General features: G+C 41.2%; 2 protein-coding genes across 2 annotated transcripts; both read left to right on the top strand.

Moving 5' to 3' along the window:
* Nucleotides 1-167: 167 nt before the first annotated feature.
* On the top strand, nt 168-16,727 carry efcab7 (EF-hand calcium binding domain 7). Its single transcript, XM_076276089.1, has 13 exons — nt 168-648; nt 841-1,052; nt 1,187-1,273; nt 1,546-1,732; nt 3,260-3,381; nt 5,396-5,537; nt 5,725-5,834; nt 11,736-11,896; nt 12,476-12,609; nt 12,967-13,115; nt 14,870-15,079; nt 15,606-15,713; nt 16,191-16,727. Exons 1-13 carry the CDS (start codon nt 531-533, stop codon nt 16,263-16,265), a joined length of 1,815 nt encoding a protein of 604 aa, XP_076132204.1. The 5' UTR covers nt 168-530; the 3' UTR covers nt 16,266-16,727.
* A 1,008-nt stretch (nt 16,728-17,735) lies between these two features.
* pgm1 (phosphoglucomutase 1) lies at nt 17,736-27,369 on the top strand. The gene is made up of 11 exons (XM_076277860.1): nt 17,736-18,059; nt 19,934-20,096; nt 20,400-20,543; nt 20,716-20,841; nt 21,334-21,524; nt 21,917-22,071; nt 22,928-23,043; nt 24,485-24,620; nt 25,261-25,444; nt 26,355-26,489; nt 27,109-27,369. Exons 1-11 carry the CDS (start codon nt 17,814-17,816, stop codon nt 27,196-27,198), a joined length of 1,686 nt encoding a protein of 561 aa, XP_076133975.1. The 5' UTR covers nt 17,736-17,813; the 3' UTR covers nt 27,199-27,369.
* Nucleotides 27,370-27,577: the final 208 nt, after the last annotated feature.

Below are 27,577 nucleotides of genomic sequence, written 5' to 3' on the forward strand. Positions count from 1 at the left end.
ATATGAATATAAACAATTAGACGATTGAATATTAGAGGATTGTATGTTCCAAAACACATATTAAAACACAGCGCTTTCCCCCCACTGTTTCACATTTCGTTGTTTTGTTTTGTCCGGAGTGTTTTAATGGCACACCAACTCTGAATTGTTTACATGGCAACGTTTGATAGCAACGTGTCTGAATCTAGCAATCCTGCCAGGCAGCTTGTTCTGTGCATACTTATGAGAGAAGTGTAATTTAGGAAAATACACACATTTTTCGGTTGATATATCATACGGTTAATTTCTGGCTGCTATGGGTAGCTTCATAGCTTTCTGATGTTAAGTGAACACAGATTTCGCTATGCTAACATGCTAGTATGCTTTGCGGGAAATATTATTAACGTTAGGCTAACGTTTGTGCTACAGCGCTGTTCAAATAATCGAATGTAGCCCAATCTGTAGTAAGATAGCCTAGACTAGTAATTTCCACAGAGGCTATTTAATTATCCATTTCCTCTTCTGAGGGAGCTCAGATCTTTTCGTGCACAATGCTCAAATCACATCGAACCGAAGAGGAGAATTTCTATATAAACTGCAGGGCAGCATACCTGGCTGTTTTCAAGTCAAGTTTATCAAACATCACTTCCAGAGAACAGTTATGCCACGGTAAGGAATAACTCCAAACGTCTATTAGCTGTGAAGTAACCTCGTGCTTGAATGTTCGCTGATTAAAACACAGTGGAGATAACTTGGCGTTCAGGTCAAATGACAAATCATCATACCACTGACTTGTAGGCCTATGATATGATTGTCTGTTAGCCTACTGATTATGTAAAGCGTTTCATTTCGTGTCCATAGTTCTTCAACAGGCAGGACATAATCCCTCACAGAAGCTCCTGAATAAATACTGGACTCCTAGGACCAAGAGGCTGAATTTTGATGATTTCTGTGAAATAATGCAGAAGGAGAAGCCAACAGAACATGGTGAAATTCTCAGAGTATTTACGAAACTTGACATTAATGGAGATGGGTTCATCTCACACAAAGAACTGCACAAAGTCCTCACCACGGTTTGTGCCCACTGCAACAGCACTATACTATTATTCAAGGTCTCTGTGTAAACCATATATCAGTAAGGTGTATGGTTACCAATATCATCAATGTTTTTTTCACAACTACTTTATATTATTTTTTTTCCCTTTAGAGTGGTGAGAAGATGACTGATGAAGAAGTAAATGAGATTTTCTCATCATTTGACATCAACAAAGATGGGAAACTTGATTATCCTGAGGTTAGACTCGGCAGAAGCCTGCATGCCACATTCTGCAAACTCATACAGCCTCAATAAAGAGCTGAGTGATGGCCATCTGCACATTTCTCATGTAACATAACACAATCATATACTTAATGTTTCGTACACCATGGACCATAGAAGTTTTACACAATCACTGTTTTTCATTGCTGCAATAATGCTATGCTCTGAACAAAGACTACATAAATACATTTAACTGATTAGTCTACACAGACACTGTGTCCAAGTGTCTACAAACTCCTTTGTCTCAGTTCTGCAGAATGTTGGAGTCCACAGCAGAGCAGTGTCAGGCAGCAGCCCAGGAGAAATTGGAGGCTGATGCCAAACTCAAGAGGCAAAACTTTGGCAACCAGTCCGACAACTCACCCAAGACCACAACCCCCCCACACCAAGAGTCTCTCCAGAAAGGTGAACCTGATGCAGCCCTCCTCAGGAGAGGTATGATGCTCTTGGACTGTGTAAACCTTTTCATATATGTCTGCCAAAAATGGATTTAATATCATCATGGTTAAAGAAGAGAAAATTCAGCATGTCTGCTTAAATAACACAGTACACAAACACAGTTGATTTCTTTATTGGGTGACAGATCATACTTAGAATATGTAGAATATGTGGTGGCGGGCATTTTGAAACCGTGTCTTTAAGGGAACAGTACTAAATGGGCACCTCTACAGAGAGCAAGTGATCAAGTGGGATGGAGACATATTGCTGTTGTACAGTATATTTTGAATTATTTATGTGATTTGCTTCTGTATAGGGCGTGAATTTGACAGAGGAAGAGAAATTGAGTGAAGAGTGAGAAAGACAAGCAGAATGGAAATGAATGCAATGTAATGAGAGAGGGGCAAGGCAGAAGTCTGTGAATGGGAGGAGAGAAAAAACAGTTGGAAGGGAAAAACACAGTGGTCAAAGCGAGAAGGGAAAAACACAGTGGTCAAAGCAAGAGACCGGCTGATAGAAAGTGAAAAAATGGAGACTGAAAAAGCTTGTGAAAGATGGAAATAGAGGGTGAGATAGTAGTCAAAGAGATGAGCAAAAAAAGACTTGATATAACTCTTAAAAAATGTGAAAGGATGGAAAGATGGAGTAAGAAAGAAGCTTGTAAAAAGGAATAGTGAACCACAGACAGACATGTTTGTGTCCTGAGCTCTCTCTCTGTGTGGTCACTGTGTGTTCATGTTATTGATTGGAAGAGTCCCACACGACCCAAGGCGACAAAGGGATTTGGAAATCATCTCCAGGAGAGCCCCGCTAACCAGGCCTGCGCCAGAATAAATAACCTTTCAGCTAGTGTCTGGATTACCCCATTATATGCCACCTCTTTGAGCTATTGATTTATTTCCCTTCATTTCTTTGCCACAACCACAGGCTAGTGTTTCTGTCTGTGCAGTAGCTATGGAACACACGTGTACTCTCTGACTTCAGACATGCTATTGTGCACCTGAAGAAAACAGGAAAACATTTGGTTTGTGGTGTTTTGGAAGCACAGGCTGTCAGTCTGCCAATTGCAATTTGCAAACAAAATTGCTTGCATTTTCTGTCCCCAAGTTTTGCTCTAGATTAAGCGTTCCCTTTGAACAAATATGATATTATATTTTCCTTTTCGGTTGTTTGTTCCACACACAAATATAAAAGGACATTTAATTAAATTGTGGTACAGCTTTCTTCATCAGTCTATTCTGTTAGCATTGCATCAATAGTTTGTTTCAATTAGGGAAGAGAAATGAGTTGTGTGTAAGTTAATGAATTCGAAGGTATGTGATTGGGGTTTAATTAAAATGTTGCATATGAGGAATGGGGCTGTAGAATGAAAGGCTGCTTCTAGTACCACCTCTCTAATTAAAGTGTTTTGGCCCTAATCAGAGCTTATATAGATGTATTTCCAGGTGTTTTAAGACTATATGTCAATTGCTTTGTGTGTGTCTGTGTGTGTGTGTGTGTGTGTGCGCGCGCGTGTTCATTCAGACAGCCGCTCCTCCTCCCGGCCATCATCGGCTCGCAGTCGCCGTTCCTCAATCTCCATGGCCATCACAATGGCAGCAGCCAGCACCAGAAGTGCCAAACTGTTAGAACCGAAATCCTTACAGGTACCTCAGATATATGACTACGAGTCAATTAGGCTTGTTCCATAAGGTAATACATGTTACTGATGACAACAGAATGGTTTTGATGACAATTGTCAACTTGTGACAAGAGAAAGGAAAATGCTAATTCTGTCTTCAATGTTTCTCCATTTCCTTTTAAATTCAAAATCATTTGAATGGTACACCATATGCTTTTTTGTACTTGTGTTTAAAAAGACATTCCGCAAGAAGTTTCCCCTTCCCCCCTCTGCAGTGTCTCATAAAGAGAAAGCTATTAGATGGACATGCAGTTCCTGGGCACCCACAGACAGACCTCCAGGCTGTTGGTGACGGCTACTGGCCTGTTACCTGGGCTGTTGTTGCAGGGCTTCGTCGTGGCAAATTTACACCGGGTCGATGTAGTGTAGAGTGTGTCCATCGATTCCCAGCGCTTTGTTTGCACTCCTTTTGACTTAACCTCCTCTGGTTTGCTTTACTGCTCCCCAAAAAATAATAGCCGCCCGCTACGAAAAGATGGCGCCAATGGAAAAAGCCAGACGCATGGAGACAGTGCAGAAGGCTGCCACTGACGTGGGTGTATGAAGTATGAGCGTGCTGAGATTACTGCCGGCAAGTTCTGTTAGCAGCAGCTCAGGCCTTGGGCTAGTAATTGGGAAATGATTCGCTGGTGGGTATGAGGCACAGCACTCCCCACAACGCCGCCCCCCATTCCCACACCCCTCACCCCCCCTGTAAATCAGAGAGTGGGCTGGAGAGGGTGACACGGTTGGGTATTAGCCCTGGCCGACTGACCTCTCTCCCAGGGACCCTCCATCAGCAAGGGGGGAGAGAGTGGACACGCAGCCTGGGGGGGGTTTGTCCCAGACTCCGATCCAGGCTGGACAAACCACGGAGGTTCGTGTTATGGTTTGATGGTTTTTGATCCTGTGTACATTTCACGAGGTGACATAAAACCAGCAAGAGGAAATGGCCTTTACTTGGGGAAGTGTCAGTGTGGAAATACATTTAGTTTGGGGGGTCTTTGTTTAACTTGGTGATTTACTGACTGCTCTTTAGAAGATGTAGAAGGCTGTTGGTGGCCCGTCATTGCATTTCGAGGATGGAATGGGTCTCGAAGGGCTTGAAAGAGCAGCCTTTCCAATTGTATTTCCTGCCTCTCCATCTGAAGTCCCCGATGTCTAATGTATCCATGGTTTAACGGCGCCATGAAGACAACTTTATAACGGCAATAACACACCAAAAATATTTTGATGAAATTTCTGGATATAGTTGTAAATCACAGTATGTATAGTTGCTTGTATTTCAACGTAATGATATGTTTTGTATTTTGGGTATATTTCACAATGTTTTTATCAAAAGAAAAGTATCCTCAGGACATTGCCATTTATTCCTTATGGAATACATGTCCATGCATCAGTGTCTAAGTGAGAAAGCAAGGCTTGGGGTCTGTGTGCCTTTGTTTGGAAGTCGGTGTGGAAGATGCTGTTTGGTGTTCATCTAAGCTATGTCACCATAGCGCCACCCTGTGGCTGTGAAAGTTTCAAGTCCACTCCAGTTCTGATGCTAAACCGAGCACAACATTTTCTTTTATAGGGGATCATTAAATGTTAATGAATATTTTGACTCGATTTATGATTAGTTTGATGCTAATGGTAAGTTTTTATTATAATATTAATCTAATAAGGTCATGATTTTTAAAACGCACCATCACAATTTATGTTAAATGATCCTTTCTCTACACCTTGCCCCTGTGAAAATGTATACACAAATCAATTTCTGTTTATGTCGAACTGTAATATTTATTATATAAAGCTCTTGAATTGGAGTTTTCAAATGTATATTTCATTGACTGTATACAGTCAATGGTATATTTAATGCATATGTTATATTAACATACCGGTAAATGTATTTTTTTTTTCAAATGTTTACCATGGTGGCGCTGTATACAGATTATGATCTGATGAGCTGTATATCATTTTCAAGATAATGATGACCTGTTTCATGTCTCTCTCCCTAGGAGTGGCATCATAGCCATCTGAAAGGCTGTTTTTTCCTGGAGGAAGATGGAACCATAGTGTCTCTGCAGTATCGACTGCACATCTCCCAGACCACCACTGTCTACCTGACCATACAACCCCTCAACCTCAGCCAAACCCCGGGTAAGCATAGTACCCCCAGGCCCCTACCCTAAGCATTACTGAACACATGTGAATCATAGCCGATCCTACAGAAGAGTCATTTTAGATTCAGAGAGCAGAGATTTTATAGTTGAGGTGGCAACCACATTCAAATGTAATGAGATACTGGCCTAATTTTCTATAACAAATGTTCATGTTTTGGTTGTAGACAAGCCATCTCCCTGGATGTCTGTGGACACTGCCCTGCTTGTGCTTACATCCAATGAAGGAAAAGAGGACTCGAATGTTGTGTGTGTTACTGAGCTGCGGGACAAAGAGGTCAGTCTGTCATGGAGTCAAAGAAATGTTCAAATTATTAACTAGAACCAGGAAGTGAGAGTGTGATAGAAGTCCACTTCAGTGTTTTAGATTTAGTGTGTTAATGACTGATTAGGGTATAATAACTCATGTTTAAGAATATGGCCTTCTTTGAGAATTAACTTTTTTTCAAATGGAATATACATGTCAATTGTGTAGATTCAGATCAAGTGATCTGAGGTTAGTTTCAACATGGTAGGTCTGGTTGAAGTTAGGTCTGGGGTTACAATCTCCATGCTGTTGATAGGGGGCCATCTAGTTGCTTTTTCATAATAATACCCTGCCATACACACATATATGTCAAGCTTGGTTGTTTTTTTTAATGGCCATTGAAGTCGCCGTAAGCCAAAAATAAATATGTGTTCTGAGTTTGTTAGAACACAAAAAGGTATCATTAATCACCCAGACCAATATGAATGAATGAAAACATTGCGAGAGATATTAAATTAGCTTTTAAAATTATTAAAAAATAATGGGCATGCCCGCTTACTGTACTGAAGGAATCCACTGACAATTCTGACTAAATGTAATACATCTATAGTGTATGATGTAATGTGTGCACGCTTAATGAACTTCCATGCGTATGTAATGTATATGCTGCCCTCTGGTGGTAGTAAGTGAATAAACAATATAGGATCATACATTTCCATCAGGTCCTTACTGGTCCTACAAGTCATTAGGTTGCTGAATTATATTTATGAAATTAATCGAGGACAAACAGTGAAGATCACCAGAAGTCTGACTTCTGGTATTTGTTTAATTGGCGGTTATTGTCAATCGTTCACACGGTGAACCGTCTGTTGCTGCGTCTTGCCACCCAAAACCTCCTCCTGGGGACGGAGCCTTTGTGGTTCTCTGTGGCACTCCAGAATCGGGCTGCCCGCTCGGCCTCCTTCCTGTCTCCAACCTCTGGCCTCAACACTCTCTCCTTTTCTCCCTTTTTGTTCAGTCCTTCTGAAGCTAAACATAATGGGAGAGCATTTCATTAAATTCACTGCTGAACCATTTGTTTTAAATGTGAGCTCAATTTTTACATAGCCCACTTATTGCTCCGAGCTCAAGTCAGTTCTGGTGATGAAAGGCTACTTTTTACACCCAATGTGAGCAGTTGTCTTCTACTCACCCAGAGTCAAGTCCACTTTATCCAGGAGACCGTCAAGCACAGCTTTCACAGCGTTGTCCCTCTGGTCATTTTTTTCCTGTTCTTCTAACTGTTTGTCCAGGAACATGTCCAGATCATTTAGAACAGATATGACGTCTTCGGAGATCTCCATGGGCCTGAATCCCTCTTCGTAAACCATGTTGTCCGGTCCAGTTTTGCCATGTTCCACCTGCTTCAGCTCCTTTATTAGGAGCTTTTGTAGTTCCTTTTTGGTCTTTTTGTTTTTCTTTTTAGTTTCATTCACGTCCTCATCAATGTTAACTCCCAAAGCCTCCAGTTCTTTCTTCAGTTCTTCCAGGCCGTATTTTTTGACGCGTTTCTTAATCGTTTTAACTTCATCCTGCCGTGCTGCCAGGCAGCAGGCTAAGAACCAGCAGAACCACATTAAAATCAGATCGCCACAAATCAAAGTCCAAACATCAAATGATAAAAAAAATCTAAAACCAGCCAACTTCTACACAAGCTCAAGAAAGAATGAACTAAAATTCAAGTTTACCCTGTGCTATGTTCATGAGGTTGCCTAGCCACCTTTGTGATTCTAATCGGAATGGTTTGATGCAAGACTATTGTTACTAGTTAAATGCATCATTCAGTGGAATCTTTGGAATCATTGTCTGTGTTGACTCGTTTTGTTATGGTTATGGCATTTGGCAGACACTTTTGTCCAAAGCAACTTACAAATAAAAACTATACAATAGTTGAAAATTAACAGTGAACATAAAATGTTGGTAAGACATAGGGAAATAGCAATAATAAACAATAACGTCAATGCAATATCAATGATCAATAGCCTAAAGAAAATAAACAGATACTGTAGCCTAGTTATCCTCATATCCATATTTATTATTATTTATTATTATTTTTTAGACCGGTTTATTTATTTAGCATCTTTGATACAAAGTGCTTTGTTATGTTATATATAAGAAAATAAAGAAGAAGGAAAAAAAAGAAAATTCAGTTTTGAATAAAAATTATAGGAGGATGATGCATTCCCATCTCACCTTACTGGAACGGTTACGGTAGTTAAAGTCATTAGGTTGCAGAATTATGCTTGTTAGTGGATCTATGAAAGGTGGTTAATAATAACCACCCCCCATAACACCCACATACTGTACACATTTATCAGTCTGCAGAAACCATGATAAGGGGGTCAAACAGTGTTTGGCAAACACAAGAAAATGAAAAAAACTACTAATGGCGTCTGTCCTTCAGATCAATGAGGTTATCTTTCAAAGAACAGGATTGCAAACAATCCAGGCAAAGATTTACATATTTTATAATGTACCACTGTAAAGGTTCAGTTCTTATTAAGTTACAAGCTTAGCTCAAAACCCTTCCTCCTGAATCTAGAATATATGAAAGATTCACTTTTTGAAATAATTTAGGGTGAAAAATTTAACTTTTTCACGATATTCTAGGGCAGTTCCAGCGTTATGGATGTGACAATTGGACTCATATTGGTAAACAAAATGCCTTAGAGTGGGGGCAAAATTTGTATCAGTGAATTAATTTGCATAACTTTTAATGCAACCTCTGTCCTCTGAATACTGAGAAATCCTCAAATTTCATATAATCAATTTCATCCTAAGAATACAAGGCATTTTATCAGCGTTATGGATGTGACATGAAATGGACACACTTTTGTGAGAGATTACAGGTTTTCTACAAACTCTGTGAATTTTGAAGGAAACTGCCGAAACTATGATATATGTACCATGAAGGAGACTTGAATGAACACAAAAAGTGTGTTTTTGAAACTATGCGTAATTTTCGTAATGCATTATGTAGGAAAAACTGCCGTTATGGATGTGACGGTTTCACGTTATGGATGTGACGTGTCTGAACCAGTCCTCGACAAACTACATAAAACACATAATTAAGTAGTGAATTTTTATATGAAACAATTGAAATAGTAATCATGAAAAACTAGCGATGAAATTATTGCTTCCTCAGTGCCCACTAAGATCCACAGGAAGAATCAGGACAACAAGTCATTTAAAATATAATTTTTTTTTTTCTTTTTTTCTTTTTACTGTCATCAATTTTGGTCAGTGATTCCCGGGTTACTGAAACACCAGGGAACATGAAACTTGGTGGCCACTCCCCTAAATAACTAGCCTGAACCGTTGCACCCAAGATGACAAAATATTTATGGTATGTTAGTCTCAAGAGCCCGCATGAACCTAACCCATACCCACTCATTTGTGATTTGCACACATAAAGTACATGCACGCGCACGTGCACACACACACATGCACACACACGCACATGCGCACACACACACACACGCACGCACGCACAGTCGCACACATACAGACAGGCAAGCACACACACACACATAAACACATACAGACAGGCAAGCACACACACACACACACACACATGCACAAACACCCACTCACATGAATGCAGATATATAAACACACACACACAGGCACGCATACGCATGTGGGCATGCAAACACACACGCGCACACACATAAACACACAAACACAGGCACGCATACGCACATGCACACACACAGACACACACACACACACACACTCTTATAAACAAAAGCAAACTCACATATGCACACATTTGCATGCACTTGCATTTGCACCTGCATTTGCATGAGTTGCAGGAGTAGGAGATGGAGACAAATTGACAAGCGTGATTTATTTTTGCGAAGAGAATATGCAGGACTGAGAGGCGGTCGTATTTTGTACCGCTATGCGGTACATCTAGTTTATTGCTGCCCTTACTCATGTTACTCTGTGGGTATTAGCTACAGAGGACCTGACACTTCAAATGCTGTCATATCGCGTCACATTTAAAATTAAACTGTGTTAAGCAGACGTGAACGGCAGGCTGAACAGATCTGCAACATGATGGTAATTTTGATACCACAGATTTAATAGAGACCCAGTCAGACCAATAGTATGAAAAATCAGGAATAGAGTTTATTTACAATGATGCGCATCAAGGGAGAGACAGCATGACTTCACCTAAAGATCCATCAGCTGCTCTAACTAGACAAGGAAATAGTTAGAGTTTAAGTATCCTTCCAGGCTGACGGGAGATGGCGTTGGTCATCCCATCTCACGTGGACTACACTGAATCAGACCCTGATTAGTGGCAGCCTGGCAATCCGGAGCAGATATCTACTGACGCATCCATGCAGAACAGTGAAACACTGCAAAGTCATAATATTCCTGCTTATCTCTAAACACAGTCACACAGAGATATACACAGGGACAGTACAGATATCATACAGTCATTACATAGAATCATACTTTTAGTATCAAAGTGACCCACTAATGAGAAATGCAGAACATTAAACCACATATTGGAATATTGGACATAATGCAGAACATTAAACCATATATTGGAATATTGGACATAATGTTCTATTCCACTTTCTCTCAAACAGAACGAGGTTGCTATGTTAACTCCAGCTGCAAAGTCAGCCATCTTCACCAGCTAACACGATAATCCAGTTACTGTACAACAACAGTATGACAGTTACAGGAAGATAATCGCTCAGATTTTCGTTATTAGGCCACTTGAAAATAGGCTATGGCTAGGCTAATCACTGGAGGTATTTTAATATTATGTTTGTTTTGCTAATGGTTAGGCAAGGCCTCCCTGTGGTTTTGATCAACCTAATAATCTTTGAAATGTCAATTATAAACACTAAGTTGAAATGTGTTGAAACTGACATGCCACCAGAACAGACGTTTTATCGGCTTTGAGGTATAATAAAGTCCCCAGTCTTGTAAATTCACATTATGTAACATCCATAACGTCACATCCATAACGCACCATTAAAGGTTTTAAAAGTAAGAAAGGGGCACAATTTGGTCATCACACTTTACATTGATATAAATCAGCTTTGCACAGACACTATGGACATTGTCGCATCAACACTGTATGTGTAGCATAAACTTTTCCTATAAAACGTTATGGATGTGACATGGCCATGGAACTTGCTGACTTAAAAACAAAACCCTTACAAATGTAAGGAGTTGTGCTCTTAAAGGCAAGCTGAGCATAGACATTACTCTACCATTCCCTTGTCAATCTGGAATTTGTCAAATGACACAATTTGTTTGAACATTGGGTCCATTTATCTACTTTTGAAATATGTATAATATTACCATGTGAAATATGTTGTTTCTGTATGGTTGCACACCATATTTATGATGTAAAAAGAGTGTCATTCTCCATCAAATTCAATCAGATCAGTTACAAACAATAAAATATAGACCTAAATGAAGATTTTAACAACAGTTCTATATGCGTATGCACAACTTTTTTTTTTCCATGGTAAGGATGACCTTTGCATGGAATTGCCCTCTAATTTCTTGAGACCCACCTGTAGATATCTGACATTTATACATGAGTCAACTATCCAAAATATATTTACAGTTCTGGGAAAAAATGAAGAGACCACTGCACATTTTTCTGATGTCATATTCAAATTTGCAGTGGGCTCTTAATTTTGAAAATGGCCGTCAAGACATTTGAATGTCACTCAGCAACCGTAGGATAAAATCAGAAAAATGTGCAGTGGTCTCTTCATTTTTTCCAGAGCTGTATATGTTGAGCCGATATTTGGCTGCACACATGTAGACCAAGATGAGCTAAAAAGGTGTACTCAAAATATCTCTTCCGAGTTGGCAGGTCTGACATAGCGTTTCCGTATGTGTGTGAGACAGAAGTGTGTGTGGAAGGGGGAGCTGAGTGAGGGCACCTACATCCTCCTGCCCCTCAGCACGGGCTGCAGGCTGGTGCGCAGCAGGAAGCCTGAGCTGACCGCCGCTGAGCTGGTCTACAGGAACCAGGACTCAGGGGAGCTGGAGCTCACCAAAGAGTTCAGGTAAACGGGCCCGAGAGCCAGCTGTACTGTAGGATTAAACATTTGACATCCTGTTTTGTAAAGAAATTACCGGTTTTCATTTCTGGCTCTTTGGCCACACAAAGGCATGTATGTGTACTCCTTCAAGCTAGATTTACAGTTTGTAAGAGAACTTCCTTTCAAATTGCCACACTTGATGTATGTACATTTCAGCGTTTCCTCATTTCATTGATAAGAATCAGTAAGAGCAGTCTCACAGGTTTTACCATAGACCAACCATTAACACTCTTAATGGGTATTGACAAGCTTTTTGTGTTGAGCTCACAACAACACAACACATGTTTAAATGGGGCTATTGACAGCACGGCCGTGGCCAGTCGTACTTATGTATGTACTCAGGAGTCCATTTGACACAGCCTTTCAGATTGTGTAAAGCCAAATGTATGCTCCCTTTTCATCCAAACATAGATCCATCCGTTTCATCTGTATCTGTAAGCTGTCAGAAAACATTCCAAATAGAAGGATAAAACAAACACATTCTGTATTTAACATTGAGTATTAATGAGGCATAAACGGTCATTGTGCTCTTATGAACCACAGGGCGGCGCTGTCCACCATATTTGATGTGATTGACCTGGATGGGAACGATTTGCTGAGCCTGGAGGAGTATAACCTGTTTGAGGAGAGGACCAGTGGGGAGAAGTGTGATGAGGACGCTTGGGCCGTCTGCAAAGGTGGGTGCCCTGTCCTTTGCAGACCAAACAAGGAAATGAAACATTACATTACTGTTACAGTGCCACTAACAACATTGTTCCTGTTATTACAATAACAAAGCATATGCACATTGTGTAGTTAGTATATCAGTGTGACAAAATGTATGGGTTATTTGTATGAACTTAGAGATCTCTCTGTTTTATTGGCCCATGATATTGTTATTGTGCATTCTGAGATTCAGTTCATATTTGTATAGATCATTGTTTGTACTGAACTGCATATAAAGAAATGTACATTTGCTGTCATTCCTTCTATCATTCATCTCCACGCCCCTCTTTCTCTCCCGCACTCCTCTCCTCATTCGCCTTTTACCTCAGAAAACTTTGACACCAAGAAGAACATGCTGACCAGGCAGGGCTTTCTGGAGCTCAACCTGATGGAGGCCAACGACCGTGAAGGAGACCCCCGGGACCTGTGGATCACCCTGGAGGCCATGGGCTTCAACAGGGCCCTGGACATGGTGGAGGTGAGGAGCCCATTACACACTACACCCCTCACAGACTTGTACAGGACTTGTACTCTGGCATTTTTGACCTGTACTCTAGTGAAGGTAGAGGGTGGAACCCAGGTACCCACTGTTCCTAACTCTCTGAGGTGCACACAGCACACACTCTATGGTAATGATCAACTGGGTCTGTGTCGGCGGCTTGTCTTGCTTTATATATATTGTGCTATATAATATATTGCTTTCCTGTTGGTGTCTCATGGCTTGAGTTGGAAGAACCAGTAGGGGGAAATGACATTGGCCCTGACAAGTGCTTCTCAGTCCTGCTCAAGCACACATGAACTTGCCAGTGACTCTGTTGATCATCTGAATGGCCCTGATCTCATTAGGCTAGAGTATTTTAGTTATAGTGCGGCAGATTAGTGAAATAATCGTTCACTTTGTGATACAAGCATCAAACTTGGCACAAATATTCTTTGGGACCCACTTTATCCAAAAAGCACATTAGCCACGCAAAAAATCCAATATGGCCACCATTTTCCAAGATGGCCACCATTGAAAGCCATTATACTTGTTTTTTGACTTGGATTAGGATTGGATAATCACATTTTGATGATCTTGATAGCTAAATATAGGTAAAAGATAAAATGTCAAAGAATGTGTTAAATTGTGAAGATAGACGCAATTAATGGGAAACATAGCACATTTTAGTACTAATTTTAGCATTAAATTAAATTGTTTTTTGTTAATAAAACATATGTTGGTTAGGTTACTTCAGCAGAGGCAGGGGGCTAAGTAAGTGCATGTTCTTTTTTTCAGTTTAATATATATGTACTGTATATTACAGGAAATTAGCAGGAAAGACAGACAGGGCTGGATTGGGAAATGATCACTAGTTTAAACTGACCTTCAGCAGGGGCAGGAGGGCTAAGGTAGTGCATGTGTTTGTTTAAATATATGTAACAGAGGTCGTAATTCGTCCGCCGCTCATGGCCCTCGAACCCGCCACCTCCACACACACCGGCATGGGAGTCGAACCCTCTAACCACTGAGCTAAAAGCCCAGGCTTCCAACTCAGCGGTTAGAAGCCTTCTTAAGGTTAGGGGTGTGAGGATTTAAACGTGCAACTAGCATGCTAGCTCAGTTCGCCTCTGTTAAAAAAAAATATATATATATATATATATATTACCTCAATATAACAACAAAGACTAACAGGAAATGTGTTGGAAACAGAGACAGGGCTCCAGTAACGTCTAGTGATGCCTCTGCTCTGTAGCTAGCCATATCAGAATGTCTGTATTACAAATTAATTTAATCATTGCATTTGCAGGCACACAACGGAGTACACTCAAGACTAATGCGGTAGCATTTACATCTTCCCAGACATTCAATCTTGACACATTTAGTCAATTGTTGACAGCTCTCAGCAATTGGTGGGAGTGTCATCCACACTACTTGCCAAATGTCACCTTCTTTCCTCCAACCCCAGTTGGCAGGACTCTCCATATTCATTTGATATATACTTGCCTGACCCCAGATACAGGCAGCTTGATAGGTTGCACACTTCACATGCTTAGCAAGAGATGCCCTTGTTGGTGGAATAGCATCATAGGACCTCTGCTTCCGTGCAAACAGGTCAAGTCTTGTTTCATCAACTCCATCAGCAGTGCTGTTCTTGTTGCACATTGCTATGACAAACTTCAAGTGTGCTGAGATCCACATCATCTGTTACTGTGTTGTTCCTGTGTGTGTGGTTGTATTGCCTCTCCCATCAGGCCTGTCCCTTCATAATCGACGTGCACTGTGAGGACGTGAAGCCCATCCTGCAGGCAGTGAATCTGGAGTCGGCCGCCAGGACACTCAACACGGCGCTGCAGCGCTCAGTCATCAGCAGAGGAGAGGCCAGGCCCATCAAGGGTCAGGATGGCGTCACTGTGTACACATACCGAGGGGAGAGCCGGATCTCCTCAGTCATCGCTAACAAGGTACCTCAGCTCACCTCCTCACAGGCTCGTGCCGGTCAGCAGCTCTGACTGACTACATGAAAGAGATTTAACTAGAAATAAAAACATCTTGAGCAAATTCTGTTGAACTATTGAAATTTAAGCAAGAGTAAGATTAAGCAAGAGTTAAGCACAGGAAGTTATTGCTGTTTCTGTGTTAAGAGGATGCATACATGTGGGTAAAACAAAGCTGAGTTTTTGGTTGAAGTCATTTGGCATGGATTTCAAACCAAGCTGTTCTTACCATCTATGTACCAGCTAACAGTGATTAGTGTTAGTGTTTTAGTGTTGGTGTTAATTATCATGCTGCTGTTGTTCATGTTCACATGGCAACTCTAGCCCTGCTGCTGAGAATGCCACTCTGTGGGGAAGTAAGTTTACAGTGGCCATGGCTGGTCTGCTGCTGTGGACTTCCTTACCTATAACTCCGCAGAAGTAACCTGCAGATATGATACTGCATTTGGATTTCATCTAGATAAGATAAGACTCTTCTTGTTTTCTCTTTCAGAGCAACCAGAGAGTGGTGGTGCAAGTGAACAACGAGCAGAGTAGGAACTGTGTCAACAGCAGGGGACTGAGTGTGTTTGCTGTGGAGGTGCCTGCCAGAACCAAAATAGTAAGTCTCAGCAAACACACTCACATACACGCCTCAATTACACATGGAATATATGCTATTGTGTCCTTTTCACTTACTGTATAGAAAATATACAGAGATATGAAGAGATAGATGAAGGGTTTTGACTTGAATAGGAGTTTACATGGTAATGGTACATGTAGTGGTAATTTAAATGGTAATGGTAAATGGTAGTTTGTTTCATTGTTATTAGTTATGAGTTTAGAGTTTCAAAACCCAGTGTCCTCTGATGGTGAAACACAAAGCAATGATTGACAATGATACAGTGAGCGTTGTTGTGACGTGGAGGGCAGGTTTTAGAGGGAAATGCTTGCGGTTCCGGCGCTAGCAGTGGTGTAATTTGTCACCATCCGCCATCAAAAGTGGCCATACCAGATGTACCAGTCACAAGTGATGAAATTACCCCTGGCACCGCGAGACTGTGAGCTGCATCATGTGTTGCTGCATTTTCTTTCTTAGGTTTGCCAGCATGTTATGCCTCTAAACGAGAAACAGGAATGGATTTACAGCTGTTTGGAGAGCATCGTATCATAAGGGTTTCCAACGATGACTAGAAGCATTCATGATGTTTCATGTGTGGAGATGCGGCTTTTGATCAGGTACACACACAGCAAAGTTAATGTTCTACCAGAGGAAGGGGTTCACTCGATTTGTTGATACCTTTTTTGTACTTATAGTCCGGTAGTTGCTGTGCATTTAATTAATGTAATTGTCCTGTAACCTTTTGAAATGTTTGTATTATAATCTGTGTGTGCATCACATGTTTGGAACGCAATGTAGTTGATTATTTCACTTAATTGTCTTAATAATGAACAAAAAGTGCACATATCTAACTCAAATGCCATGCATTCGACTTTTTTTAGGAACTCCTTCCTTTATAAAAAATAAATCTGAGATTTAATTTGAAATCTAATGTAATGTAACATTATATTGTGCCCATCATGATTTGATTGTCATTTGTAATTTATCACATTAAACAAATGAATCCATGTCTAATTCATTGTAATATACAATATGTCTTTGCTGGTACAGTGTGTTGTGCTTCTTGCTTGTGGTAATTTTACCATCCAGGGAAGCCATGTGCTTCCAGCCTTCTCATCTGCATAGACTTTTATTCTTGCTGAGGTTGTTTGTGGCATTGGCAACCAAAAGCATTCCATTGGGTTGCACACAGGTCTCAACTTTATTCGCCCTTGGCCTTTAGTGACAGGAACAGCACTGACCTTCTATATATACCGCGAGGGCCATTATTTTACCCTATGACCTTCTCTACTGTAACTGTAGAGCAGCCCTCTAAATGTCACATGGTCTTAGTCAGGGTACTTAAGCCACTGTCTGACCCACTCAGGCTTTCTCTCCCACAATATAAAGCAAAGCAACAGCATCTGGCATGATCTGTTTTTCTAGTTTGTAATAAGAAAACCCACTGATTACTATTACAGTACGTCAGATTAGTATGCAGGAACTCTTATCTTGATGTCGATATCAATAAAAAATGCCTTGTCATCACAACAAAGCGTTGGTCAAGAGCAAGAGTAGTAAACTCTGCACTACTGAGAGTTCAAACAAATCACTAAACAAAGCTGCCCTAGTGCCCTGTCTTTTTCAATAGGGTGGGAGCAATGATTGGTCCCTGTGGGAGCAATGATTGGTCTTCGCCTGTGAGACCACATTACAGCCTTAACCCTTTCAGTGCTGTTAGATACTCTGCTTTGAATTATGCAAAAAGTGTTTATGTTTTGCAACATTTCAGAAGAGTTTCACTTAAAACTGAAGACTCTGACAAGTGAAATGCTATTACACCAGAAATACCTCTTTTGAGATTGTAATCTATGTATAATTTCTGCGAATTAGATTTTTAAAGCAGTAGTGTGAGTGGGAAAAATTACTTCTAAACAGTATACTTTTCCTCTTTTCATCATCAAATTCCCATTTTGACGATAAAGAAAACACCGCCCCTTTAAGAGCTGACGTAGGCGTGTCTGCAGAGGAGGGAACTACCGTGTGTGTGTACGTGGGGAAGTTTTCACTGTCAAGATCCCTCCGTGGACAAGGATCACACAGGTCAAGCTTTGGGGGAAAATGGTGAAAATCACTGTGGTCAAAACCAAGGCGTACGCCGACCAGAAGCCCGGAACCAGTGGACTTCGGAAAAGAGTCACCGTCTTCCAACAGAATCAGAACTATGCAGAAAATTTCATTCAGAGCATTATATCTGTCATCGAGCCTGCATCCAGGCAAGATAGCACTGTAGTTGTTGGTGGAGATGGAAGATTTTTCATGAAAGATGCTATTCAACTCATCGTGCAGATTGCGGCAGCTAATGGGGTAAGTATTCTGTTGTGACACGTTGCAAGTCCATGACTTGAGATCTCTCGTGAGGCTTCCGCGGTGGGCCAAAGTAAAAGTTAGCCTCTCAGCTATTTGTCAGCGGAAAGTTGGCTAGCCCTTGCACAGTGCACAAACTAAATCAATTAAAAATGTGTCCAGTTACTCTACCCGTGTTCGTGTTTTTTGAATTGACATTGTCTTATTGGCCAAGAGGCTTACTCTAAAAAGTAAATAAATAGAACTTTAACCAGATAGCTTATTTGATGAAGTAGCATCGTAGGATGAGAACAAGCTAAATTAATATATTAATGTTCCCATGATGTGATGTAACAAGATCACAATCTCAGCCATATACTGTGCCACATAATCTAGACTCTATCTAGCCTAAGAAGCATCGTCTCAAATTTGGTTCTGCCAGATGACCTCTTTGATATTTACATGAGACATGCTAGAGAGGTTCCTTGCTCAGTGTTGTACCTTTGACATTTCGTGTTCGCATGGCAAGGCAGCTTAGCCTCTCCAACCAAGCCAGGTTGCACTGTATCCCTAATACTTTAGTCTCGCTGCTGCAAACGTCCTTGTCAAAATGATACAATGTCTCTGTTTGCAATGGGAAACAATGTGGCAACATGTTGCATAATCAACAGTAACAGTGATGGCGAGCTAATGCACACAGACTATCCTGTTGCCGCGGTGACCGAGGAGACGTGTGTAGAGTAGGAAGCGTGCTGGCTGTCACGTTGCAGCATACGCCCTCTATGGTTGCAGTCAAGACACAGTGGGGCATGTCACATCCCTGCAGGATGTTAAAGACAAAATGTTCTATAAGATTTAGCATGGTAGACCAATTGCCAAAGCAATATTTTTTTTAATGAAACAAGCCATTTAGTCACCATGTCATTGTATCAATGTTTTGTTCACTTCCTTCAAGTGACTCACTCCGATTTTCTGATTGCTTTCCATTTTCATCATGCAATTGTAACACCTAAAGGCAGGTAAGGAAAGTAACCTGTAACTTAGACTTTGTGATAGAACCCTTGTGTACTTTTTGAATATACTTGTCCACATTATTTGGCCTAATGAAATGAGGAACTACATACAGTATATCAGCCTAATGTGTCCTTGAAAGGAAGTGATAAATCTTGTTTTGACTTGTTTTGGTGCAATCTGTAGCAGGCTTGTGCACAATTCGAATTGCAATTCTGCTTCCTGTTTGCTACCTCAATTGAAATGCAAGTGAAATTCAAGAATTAAATTGGAATTTAAGAGCCAGTTTCAATTCAATTCTGGAATTTTGCACAAGCCTGATCTGTAGTCAGCATTGTGTCATTTCAAAGTTGACATAGATAAATAGTCTTGAAAAGGCTAATTGAAAGTGCTATAAAAGATATCATGTGGGCATAGTGTATTTGCTTTTGTCACATTAGTAGACTGATATTAACTGTACCTTTCACCTCCAGTTGAAATACTGAAATCACAGTATTTAAGATTGAATAGCATTTTTTTCTTGTTATGATAGGTCTCTGACTATTAGAGACCTCTAATCGCGGAATGCATTTTACCGTAGTAACGTTTAGTAACGTCTCACAAAAATGCCAGTGATTCGTTATCTCATATATTAGCCAAGCACAATGAACAGGCATAAGCACTCAGTGGCCTGTGTCTGGCCCAGAACAGTAAGAGAAAGAACTTCCTCAGCAGGTAGCATATCCTCTGGGGGTCTGCCTACTCTCGCCAGGCTGCCAGCCGTCCGCGTGCCCGGGGTTAAACATAGCATGGGCACTCTGAGATTGACAGCCGGTCGTTACAGTGTATAGACATTTTACTGTACTATAGTAGCCTGATCTGCCTCTCTTACAAACCTCTTGCAGATTGGCCGGCTAGTCATTGGCCAGAATGGGATCATGTCCACCCCTGCTGTGTCCTGTGTGATCCGCAAGATCAAAGCTGTTGGAGGGATCATTCTGACAGCAAGCCATAACCCTGGTGGTCCCAATGGAGACTTTGGTATCAAATACAACATTTCCAGTGGAGGTAAGTCAGTGGAGTAAGTTGTTTTTTTATCTACCTGCTGTGGTGTAATCAAAGCACCCTTACTATCTTAGCTGAGTCTCATACACAGGTACTTGACTGAGTGTTTGCTTACTTGTTGCAGGAAGGTATTCTATTATACTAAATGAATAATTGCTATAAATTATTCATTTGTTAGGACTCATTGCTATTGAATGGCACTATTCAATATATTACTATTGTAGGGTAACATGAGACTGCTGTAGACATGTTGTGGAATGCAGGAGGTCAGGAACACCACAAGTAACCATCTTGTTCTTGCTTCAGGGCCTGCTCCAGAAGGCATCACAAACAAGATTTACGAGATCAGCAAAGGTATCACAGAGTATCACATCTGTCCCGAACTTAAAGTGGACCTGTCCAAGATTGGTAAACAGACCTTTGAGGTGGACACCTTCAAGCCATTTACAGGTAGAGTGACTCCTGGTCCTGGGGGTGATATGTATGTGATTGTGATCAAAGGCATTTAGCTTGATATATGCACAAATGCATTTCTTCAATAACACATTTTTTTGTCAGATTTGTTATGTTAATTTCGGTTGTAGCCATAATATCCGGTTTGTTTGTTTTTGTTTTGTGACAGTGGAGATAGTGGATTCAGTGGAGTCCTATGCTGAGATGCTGAGGGAGATCTTTGATTTCCCTGCCTTGAAGGAGCTGCTGTCCGGATCCAACCATATCAATGTGCGTCTGGATGCTATGCATGGAGGTGAGACGTAACCACTTCCCATTCATATCCACCAAGTAATGCACAGAATGCAACAACAGATACAAAACTATGACAAGCTGCTTTCCTCTTATTGACATTCCTGTGGAAATGTACCAATGCTCAGTTTTCAGGGTTAAGTATTTTTCCTACAGATAATAAATTGCCTCAGGCTAGTCTAACATAGCTGGTGGCTCCTTTCTCAGTTATAACATGTCCTCATGAATTGCCCAATAATTGTTTACCTCACAATACAGAGTTTATTGAGTTCTTCCTGTAGAAGTTTACGGTGAAAAAAAAAAGAAACAGCTGAGGGAACATGATTCACACTGCTCTTCAGATAGTTTAAAAACATTGTTTAGATCTTTTCTTTGATTCCCAAAGAAATAATAACTAAGCCTTGAAAATTGTATGGTATTTGTGTTGTATATAATGTATTGAATGATTGCTGTTGAACCGACACTTTTGCACTCTCATTCCTTTGCCCAATGTCAGTGGTTGGACCTTATGTGAAGAAAATTGTCTGTGAGGAGCTTGGCTCTCCTGCCAGCTCTGCTGTGTACTGCGTTCCCTCTGAAGATTTTGGGGGTCACCACCCTGACCCCAATTTGACCTATGCTGCTGACCTTGTCAAGGCCATGAAAGGTGGCGAATATGACTTTGGAGCAGCTTTTGATGGTGATGGTGTAAGTCTCAATATCCCTATATCAGGCATAATAGAAAGAATAAAAACCAACGTGGAACATGCAGGCAGTGCACTCAGAGCACTGTAGTTTATTCACAAGATCCTAAATGCATAAGGTCCTTTAATGCTTAATTGAAATGTGTAACTGACACCAGTGTTGCCAAGCCAAACTCTATATGTGCCTGCTTGTTTAAGGCCCCAGGTACCTTTTATATATAAATATACAGTATATGTCTGAGTTTATTGCAAAGTTAAGAAATGTGCTTTAATGAATGAGAATATAGAGCCAAACAAATATCTACAGCATGTATTAGTTTATTCATTTGTGTAGGTAGATACTGTATTTGGTTGGTTGTCACTCATGCTAGGCCTTATGCTATGTTTTCCTCTTAGGACCGTAACATGGTACTGGGTAAGCACGGCTTCTTTGTGAACCCCTCTGATTCTGTAGCTGCAATTGCGGCCAACATCACCTGCATCCCCTACTTCAAGAAGACGGGTGTCAAGGGGCTGGCTCGCAGCATGCCCACCAGCGGAGCTCTGGACAAGTAAGCATGGCCACAACCAGTAGCCAGAAGGACATATGGATAGATGGATAAAGACAGATACTGGGACTTCTTAAACTACAATTCCTGGTTAAAAATACATTATCTTACCAGTCAGGGCTGCAAGACTACACCCAGTATTTGGGCTGCAAGATCATATGTTGATCATTCTGTAAATCACTCCTAGTTCTAGGAAAATGTCATTACTGATGATTAATTGTTATGCAGGTATTGTTTTTATAGAAAATACATATTCTGTTCCACAATGTAGCGAAAATCTAAAGTATTTTTGTACAGGCTCACAGAGCCAACAGAAGTTTGACTTTCTCTAATCTCTCTCTGTTTCTGAGGCTAGATCTGAACCTCCAACAGCACCACAGAACTTGGACAGACCACACTGAACCAAGTGTTTAGTGTAGCTTAATTCAGTGAATTTGTTAGCATATGTTTTCTGACCAGTTAAATGTTTACTCAAGTAAAAATGTCAGAAGATGAAAACATGGCTTGAACCTTGGCTTGAACGACACTAGTTATGAGAATTATGAGAGTTCTGTTTGTTTAAGGAAAATGTTGTTTCTGTTGTGTTTTTTACTGTTCACATACTATATGTTGACACAAGCCTGTGTAAATAGCAATGATAGGCCCCAGGCTGACATCCATTCCACATGTTCTGGACTCATGTTAACCTCTGTAGGTTTGGAGGGCTGTCTGTGTTTTTGTTCTTGCTTGCTTTGCTGGAGTAGAGACTTGAGAATTTACATGATTTCTAATTCAGAAAAATATAAATCCCGATGTAGTGATATTTTACATGTATTTACTTTTTACGTTTATATGTATTTACTTTGTGTGTGTGTGTCAGTGTGGCCAAAGCACTGAAGATGGAGCTGTATGAGACTCCTACTGGCTGGAAGTTCTTTGGGAACTTGATGGATGCCGGCAAGCTGTCCCTGTGTGGAGAGGAGAGCTTCGGCACTGGTGAGAATCCCAGGCACCACCATGACCCAACCACCAACACTCAACACTTCACATAGTGCCCCTCTAATCTGCAGTGTCATTCCAACCCACACCACACCAAAACACACATGCTCATCAGAGCTACCAGTCTTTTGTTTATGTCAAAAGAGAACAATAGCCAAGAGCTACACCAGTATGGTATGTCTAAAATATTTACCTATAAAGCCTTAAAGGAATTATCCGGAGTAAAATGCACTTTAGATCGATTTCCGGATGATTGGGGGTACATACGTTGAGTTGACATCAAAATTATGTCATTCGGATGTGTTTTGAGAAAGTTCGATTGTACCGTTTTCAGTCACAACTCGTAGCCTGGAAGTGAGCGGGGCATTTCAATTGCGCCGCTACAAAACGCTATTTTTATACCTCTTCTACAGTTCCAAACAACATAACACTTACGTGGTAGTGAGTAGAGGGTCCGTAGGAGTCTTATTGCTGTGTAACACGCTCTGGAAATTCACAATTTCGTCGCCGTTTTAAAAAAAAAAAACATAGTCCAGTCCATACAACTTCATTTCAATTTCGAAAGAAATACTGGACTATGTTTTTTTTTTTTTTTTAAACGGCGACGAAATTGTGAATTTCCAGAGCGTGTTACACAGCAATAAGACTCCTACGGACTTTCCCCTCAAGGTGGCGGCAAAGATGGCAACATTCCCGGAAAGGTACTGGCTTGATGAAATTCATTCTGGACTCTCTATTCGACCACATACAGGTAAAGACCTCGGGATACTTCGGTTTGGCTTTAGGGACCCTCTACTCACTACCACGTAAGTGTTATGTTGTTTGGAACTGTAGAAGAGGTATAAAAATAGCGTTTTGTAGCGGGGCAATTGAAATGCCCCGCTCACTTCCAGGCTACGAGTTGTGACTGAAAACGGTACAATCGAACTTTCTCAAAACACATCCGAATGACATAATTTTGATGTCAACTCAACGTATGTACCCCCAATCATCCGGAAATCGATCTAAAGTGCATTTTACTCCGGATAATTCCTTTAAAGAAGAAATCCGGTGAGTTTTTACACAGTGTCTCGAGGTCACCGGTACGAAAAAAATCTGAAAACAATCAGTTTTACCTCGAGTTACTACAGCCAGCTGCTAATGCAGCCAGGCAGCTTCAGCTGGGGGCATGTACATGGGAGCTCACAGACATGCCCCTAGAGTGTAGCGCTGTAGCTGCCTTGCTGCAGCAACTCGTCTCTAGGCTTTTTTCCTACCGACAGTACTTAGTGACCTCAAGAAACTGAGTTCTATGTGAAAACTCGCTGGATTTCTCCTTTAATGCTAGCACCACACAACTAGAGGTGCTAAAGAGAAGATGCTAAGTGATTGGGAGAGAGTGAAGGAGGAAGAGATATGGTTGCACTTGCCTTCAGTCTGCTGCTGTGTTCCCTCACAGGCTCTGATCATATCAGGGAGAAGGACGGGCTGTGGGCTGTCCTTGCCTGGCTGTCAATCTTAGCGTCACGCAAACAGAGTGTGGAGGACATCATGAAAGACCACTGGCATAAATTTGGGCGCAATTTCTTCACAAGGTGATTTGAGAATAGATGAAGTTTCTTTGTATTTTAGATCAGAGGAATGGTAGAAAGGCGTGTCAGTGGAGGCGTATGATAGGGCATTTTTCTTTCTTCACACCAATGATTGTTAAAAAACAATGACAGCGAATGCTAAGTCAAAAGTGAAGACCAAAGACCAAAGATTTAACCAAATATGGTAGATTCTTGGCAGGCCTGGTTGGTTTTCTGTTTACTACAGATGCCCTGGCTCCATAATCACTTACTGCAGACTTTGGCTGCTATTTTGCCAATTTGAACAATTGTTGCTTAATTTCTTCATGGCATAAGAGCATGGCACCATGCTGTCCATGTTTTTTAGTTATTGCTCCACAAAGGTCTAACATCGCTGCCCCCTACTGACCAAATGTGATACTACTTGTTGTATTTTATGTACTCAAGTGTGTGTGCATGATTAGACACAATTACAAAATGACACATACATATTTACTTCATCCTTCAGAAATTCATAGAATGTTTGCCTTTGCTGATCTATTTTATGAACCCTTGTGATGCAGTTTGTGTCACTTATCTTATCATCCGTCTTTTGAAGAGAGTCTTAAATATGTTTCTTATATCTCAATACATTATGATTACATATACTACTGTGACATTACAGGTACGACTATGAAGAGGTGGAGTCAGAAGGTGCTGCTAAGATGATGAAAGAACTGGAGGCTGCCATGTCAGAAAAGTCTTTTGTTGGACAGAAGTTCTCCTCGGGTGACAAGACTTATGAAGTCGGGATAGCTGATAACTTCATGTACACAGACCCAGTGGATGGAAGTGTGTCAAAGAACCAGGTTAGTGATGGATATAGTTGGCCTTTACTGAGTACTATTCATGTACATTTCTAGGAACAACTGGATATTATACAGTGTCATCTACAGCATATATAGCTCACATTAGATATTATATCATGACAATTCTTTCCACAGTATACATGCAAAGTATGTTAACGCTCACTGAGGCCCTTTTGGGTATCAGACGTTCCTGAAGTGTAAATGTGAATGAGAAATACAAAATATTGACCCCCTATCTCTGGACACCTGTGTGTTCCATTCCACGTTCATGGTTGTCTACATTCTAAATCAAAATGTAGAGTTTCAGTTGTTACATTTATGATCCACATTATGACCCGTGTCTGTGTCCACTTCATACGGCCGGCTGCTCTCCAGTTCTGTGCTGGACGGGACACTGAAGGCTAAGCTATAGGATCTGTGTGCGGAACCAGATCCTGTGTTGAACAGGACTACAGTGTTCCAAGATCAGTGACCTGGCAGGATTCATCCCCCTGATTCACACCCCGAGGACAAGCTGTCCTTACACCAACCCACAACACAGCTGTGCTTACAATGTGGCCCACAAGGAGAAATAAAATATACATAATTTATCAAAATAATGCAATTTGCATTCACTTCCACTCTCCCGGTTTGCCAGAGAAAGAGATATTGTGATTTAGTGGTGCTTTTCTTTTTTTTAACCAAAATAAGTCCCTGTTGCTTCTTTGGTTTGGGGGTTTTTTTGTGTCTGAAGTGAAAGAGGTCATAGTCGTGGCGTTGGAGTGGGAGAGTGAGTGAGTGAGCGAGTGGATGTTTTGGAGTCGGCTCTCTTTCATGCAGCCTTATGTTTTTGTTCCCCTCCATGCGCTTGGCCAGCGTGCGTCCACTGATTACCCATCATCCTCCTCCTCTTCCCATCCTGTTTTTCCAGGGTCTGAGGATCATCTTCACTGACGGCTCACGCATCATTTTCCGCCTCAGCGGGACGGGCAGTGCCGGGGCGACTATCAGGCTCTACATAGACAGCTACGAGAAGGACCCGCAGAAGATCAACCAGGAGGCACAGGTTAGGGATTGGCCAGTGGCTGAGGCGGTGATTGAGTGTGACAGGAGTGTGTTGGACACACAGCGGGTGTGTGAGTGTGTGTGTAAATGTTTCTGCTCAGATGGAGCGAAAGGTTTGCCGCATTGTCTCTCCTAATCATTCGCAAAAGTGCACCGGAGAGACCAGCAGCTCAGAAACCCTGCCAGTCTAAACATCTCCACCTCTTCCACTTACCCACAAACACACACAGACACACACACACACACAAACCCTTATATAAGGGCCAACATGAACAGGAGAAATCAAATTAAATAAAAAACACTCAGATTGTATACATTCCTGTACCATCATTTGACATGTGTGCTTGAATATGTCAGGTCCACATGTCAAAGACCACAACAGCAGTACTGGCAGATGCTCTGAATGCGAGTTCACGCCAGGAAAATAGTGATTATAACATTGGTGCTTGGAATGTGGAAGTTTAAAAATGTACAGAATACCCTTTAAACTTTGGTATATATAGTTAGTTACCAAGATAATAGTACCAAAATATTCTCCATAGATAGTGTATGTGGTCATGCTGGTCTGCGGCTGGAAAGAATGCTTTTTGCGTCTTTAACGTGTGTGTGTCCTCTCTCAGGTGATGCTGGCTCCTCTGGTGGACATTGCTCTGAAGGTCTCTAAGCTGGCGGAGAAGACTGGACGCACTGCCCCAACTGTGATCACATAAACACCTTATGCCTTCCCCTCCAACGAGAAATCCATCCATTCAGTCACCTATCATCTCCTCCCCAAAACACAATCACTCAATGCCTCATATCAATACAGTATCATGCACTGCCGAAACAGAATAGTAAACCAATGCAACACACACAAATAAAAAAAGAACCTTCCAAAAGGATATGAATGGTACGTTTTATTATTTTCCAGAGCCAGTTAAGCTTTCCTTCAAATAAGATCTCTCTGGATCTCTCACAGGACCAAGATAGATGTTCCCCCTCCCAGAAGTTTGACATCAATATTTCTGAGGTTGTAGGATTATTGTTTGTGGTCACCCTGGAATCCAATTGTTTTCTGTCGTGTGCTCGAGTTGTAGCTCTTATCTATGA

The sequence above is a fragment of the Alosa pseudoharengus genome, unplaced genomic scaffold (genome assembly GCF_046254945.1).
Source record: "Alosa pseudoharengus isolate Yale_2024_CS ecotype anadromous, Long Island Sound unplaced genomic scaffold, YU_APseudo_1.1 YU_APseudo_1.1_scf_11, whole genome shotgun sequence".
NCBI classification, from domain to species: domain Eukaryota; kingdom Metazoa; phylum Chordata; class Actinopteri; order Clupeiformes; family Clupeidae; genus Alosa; species Alosa pseudoharengus.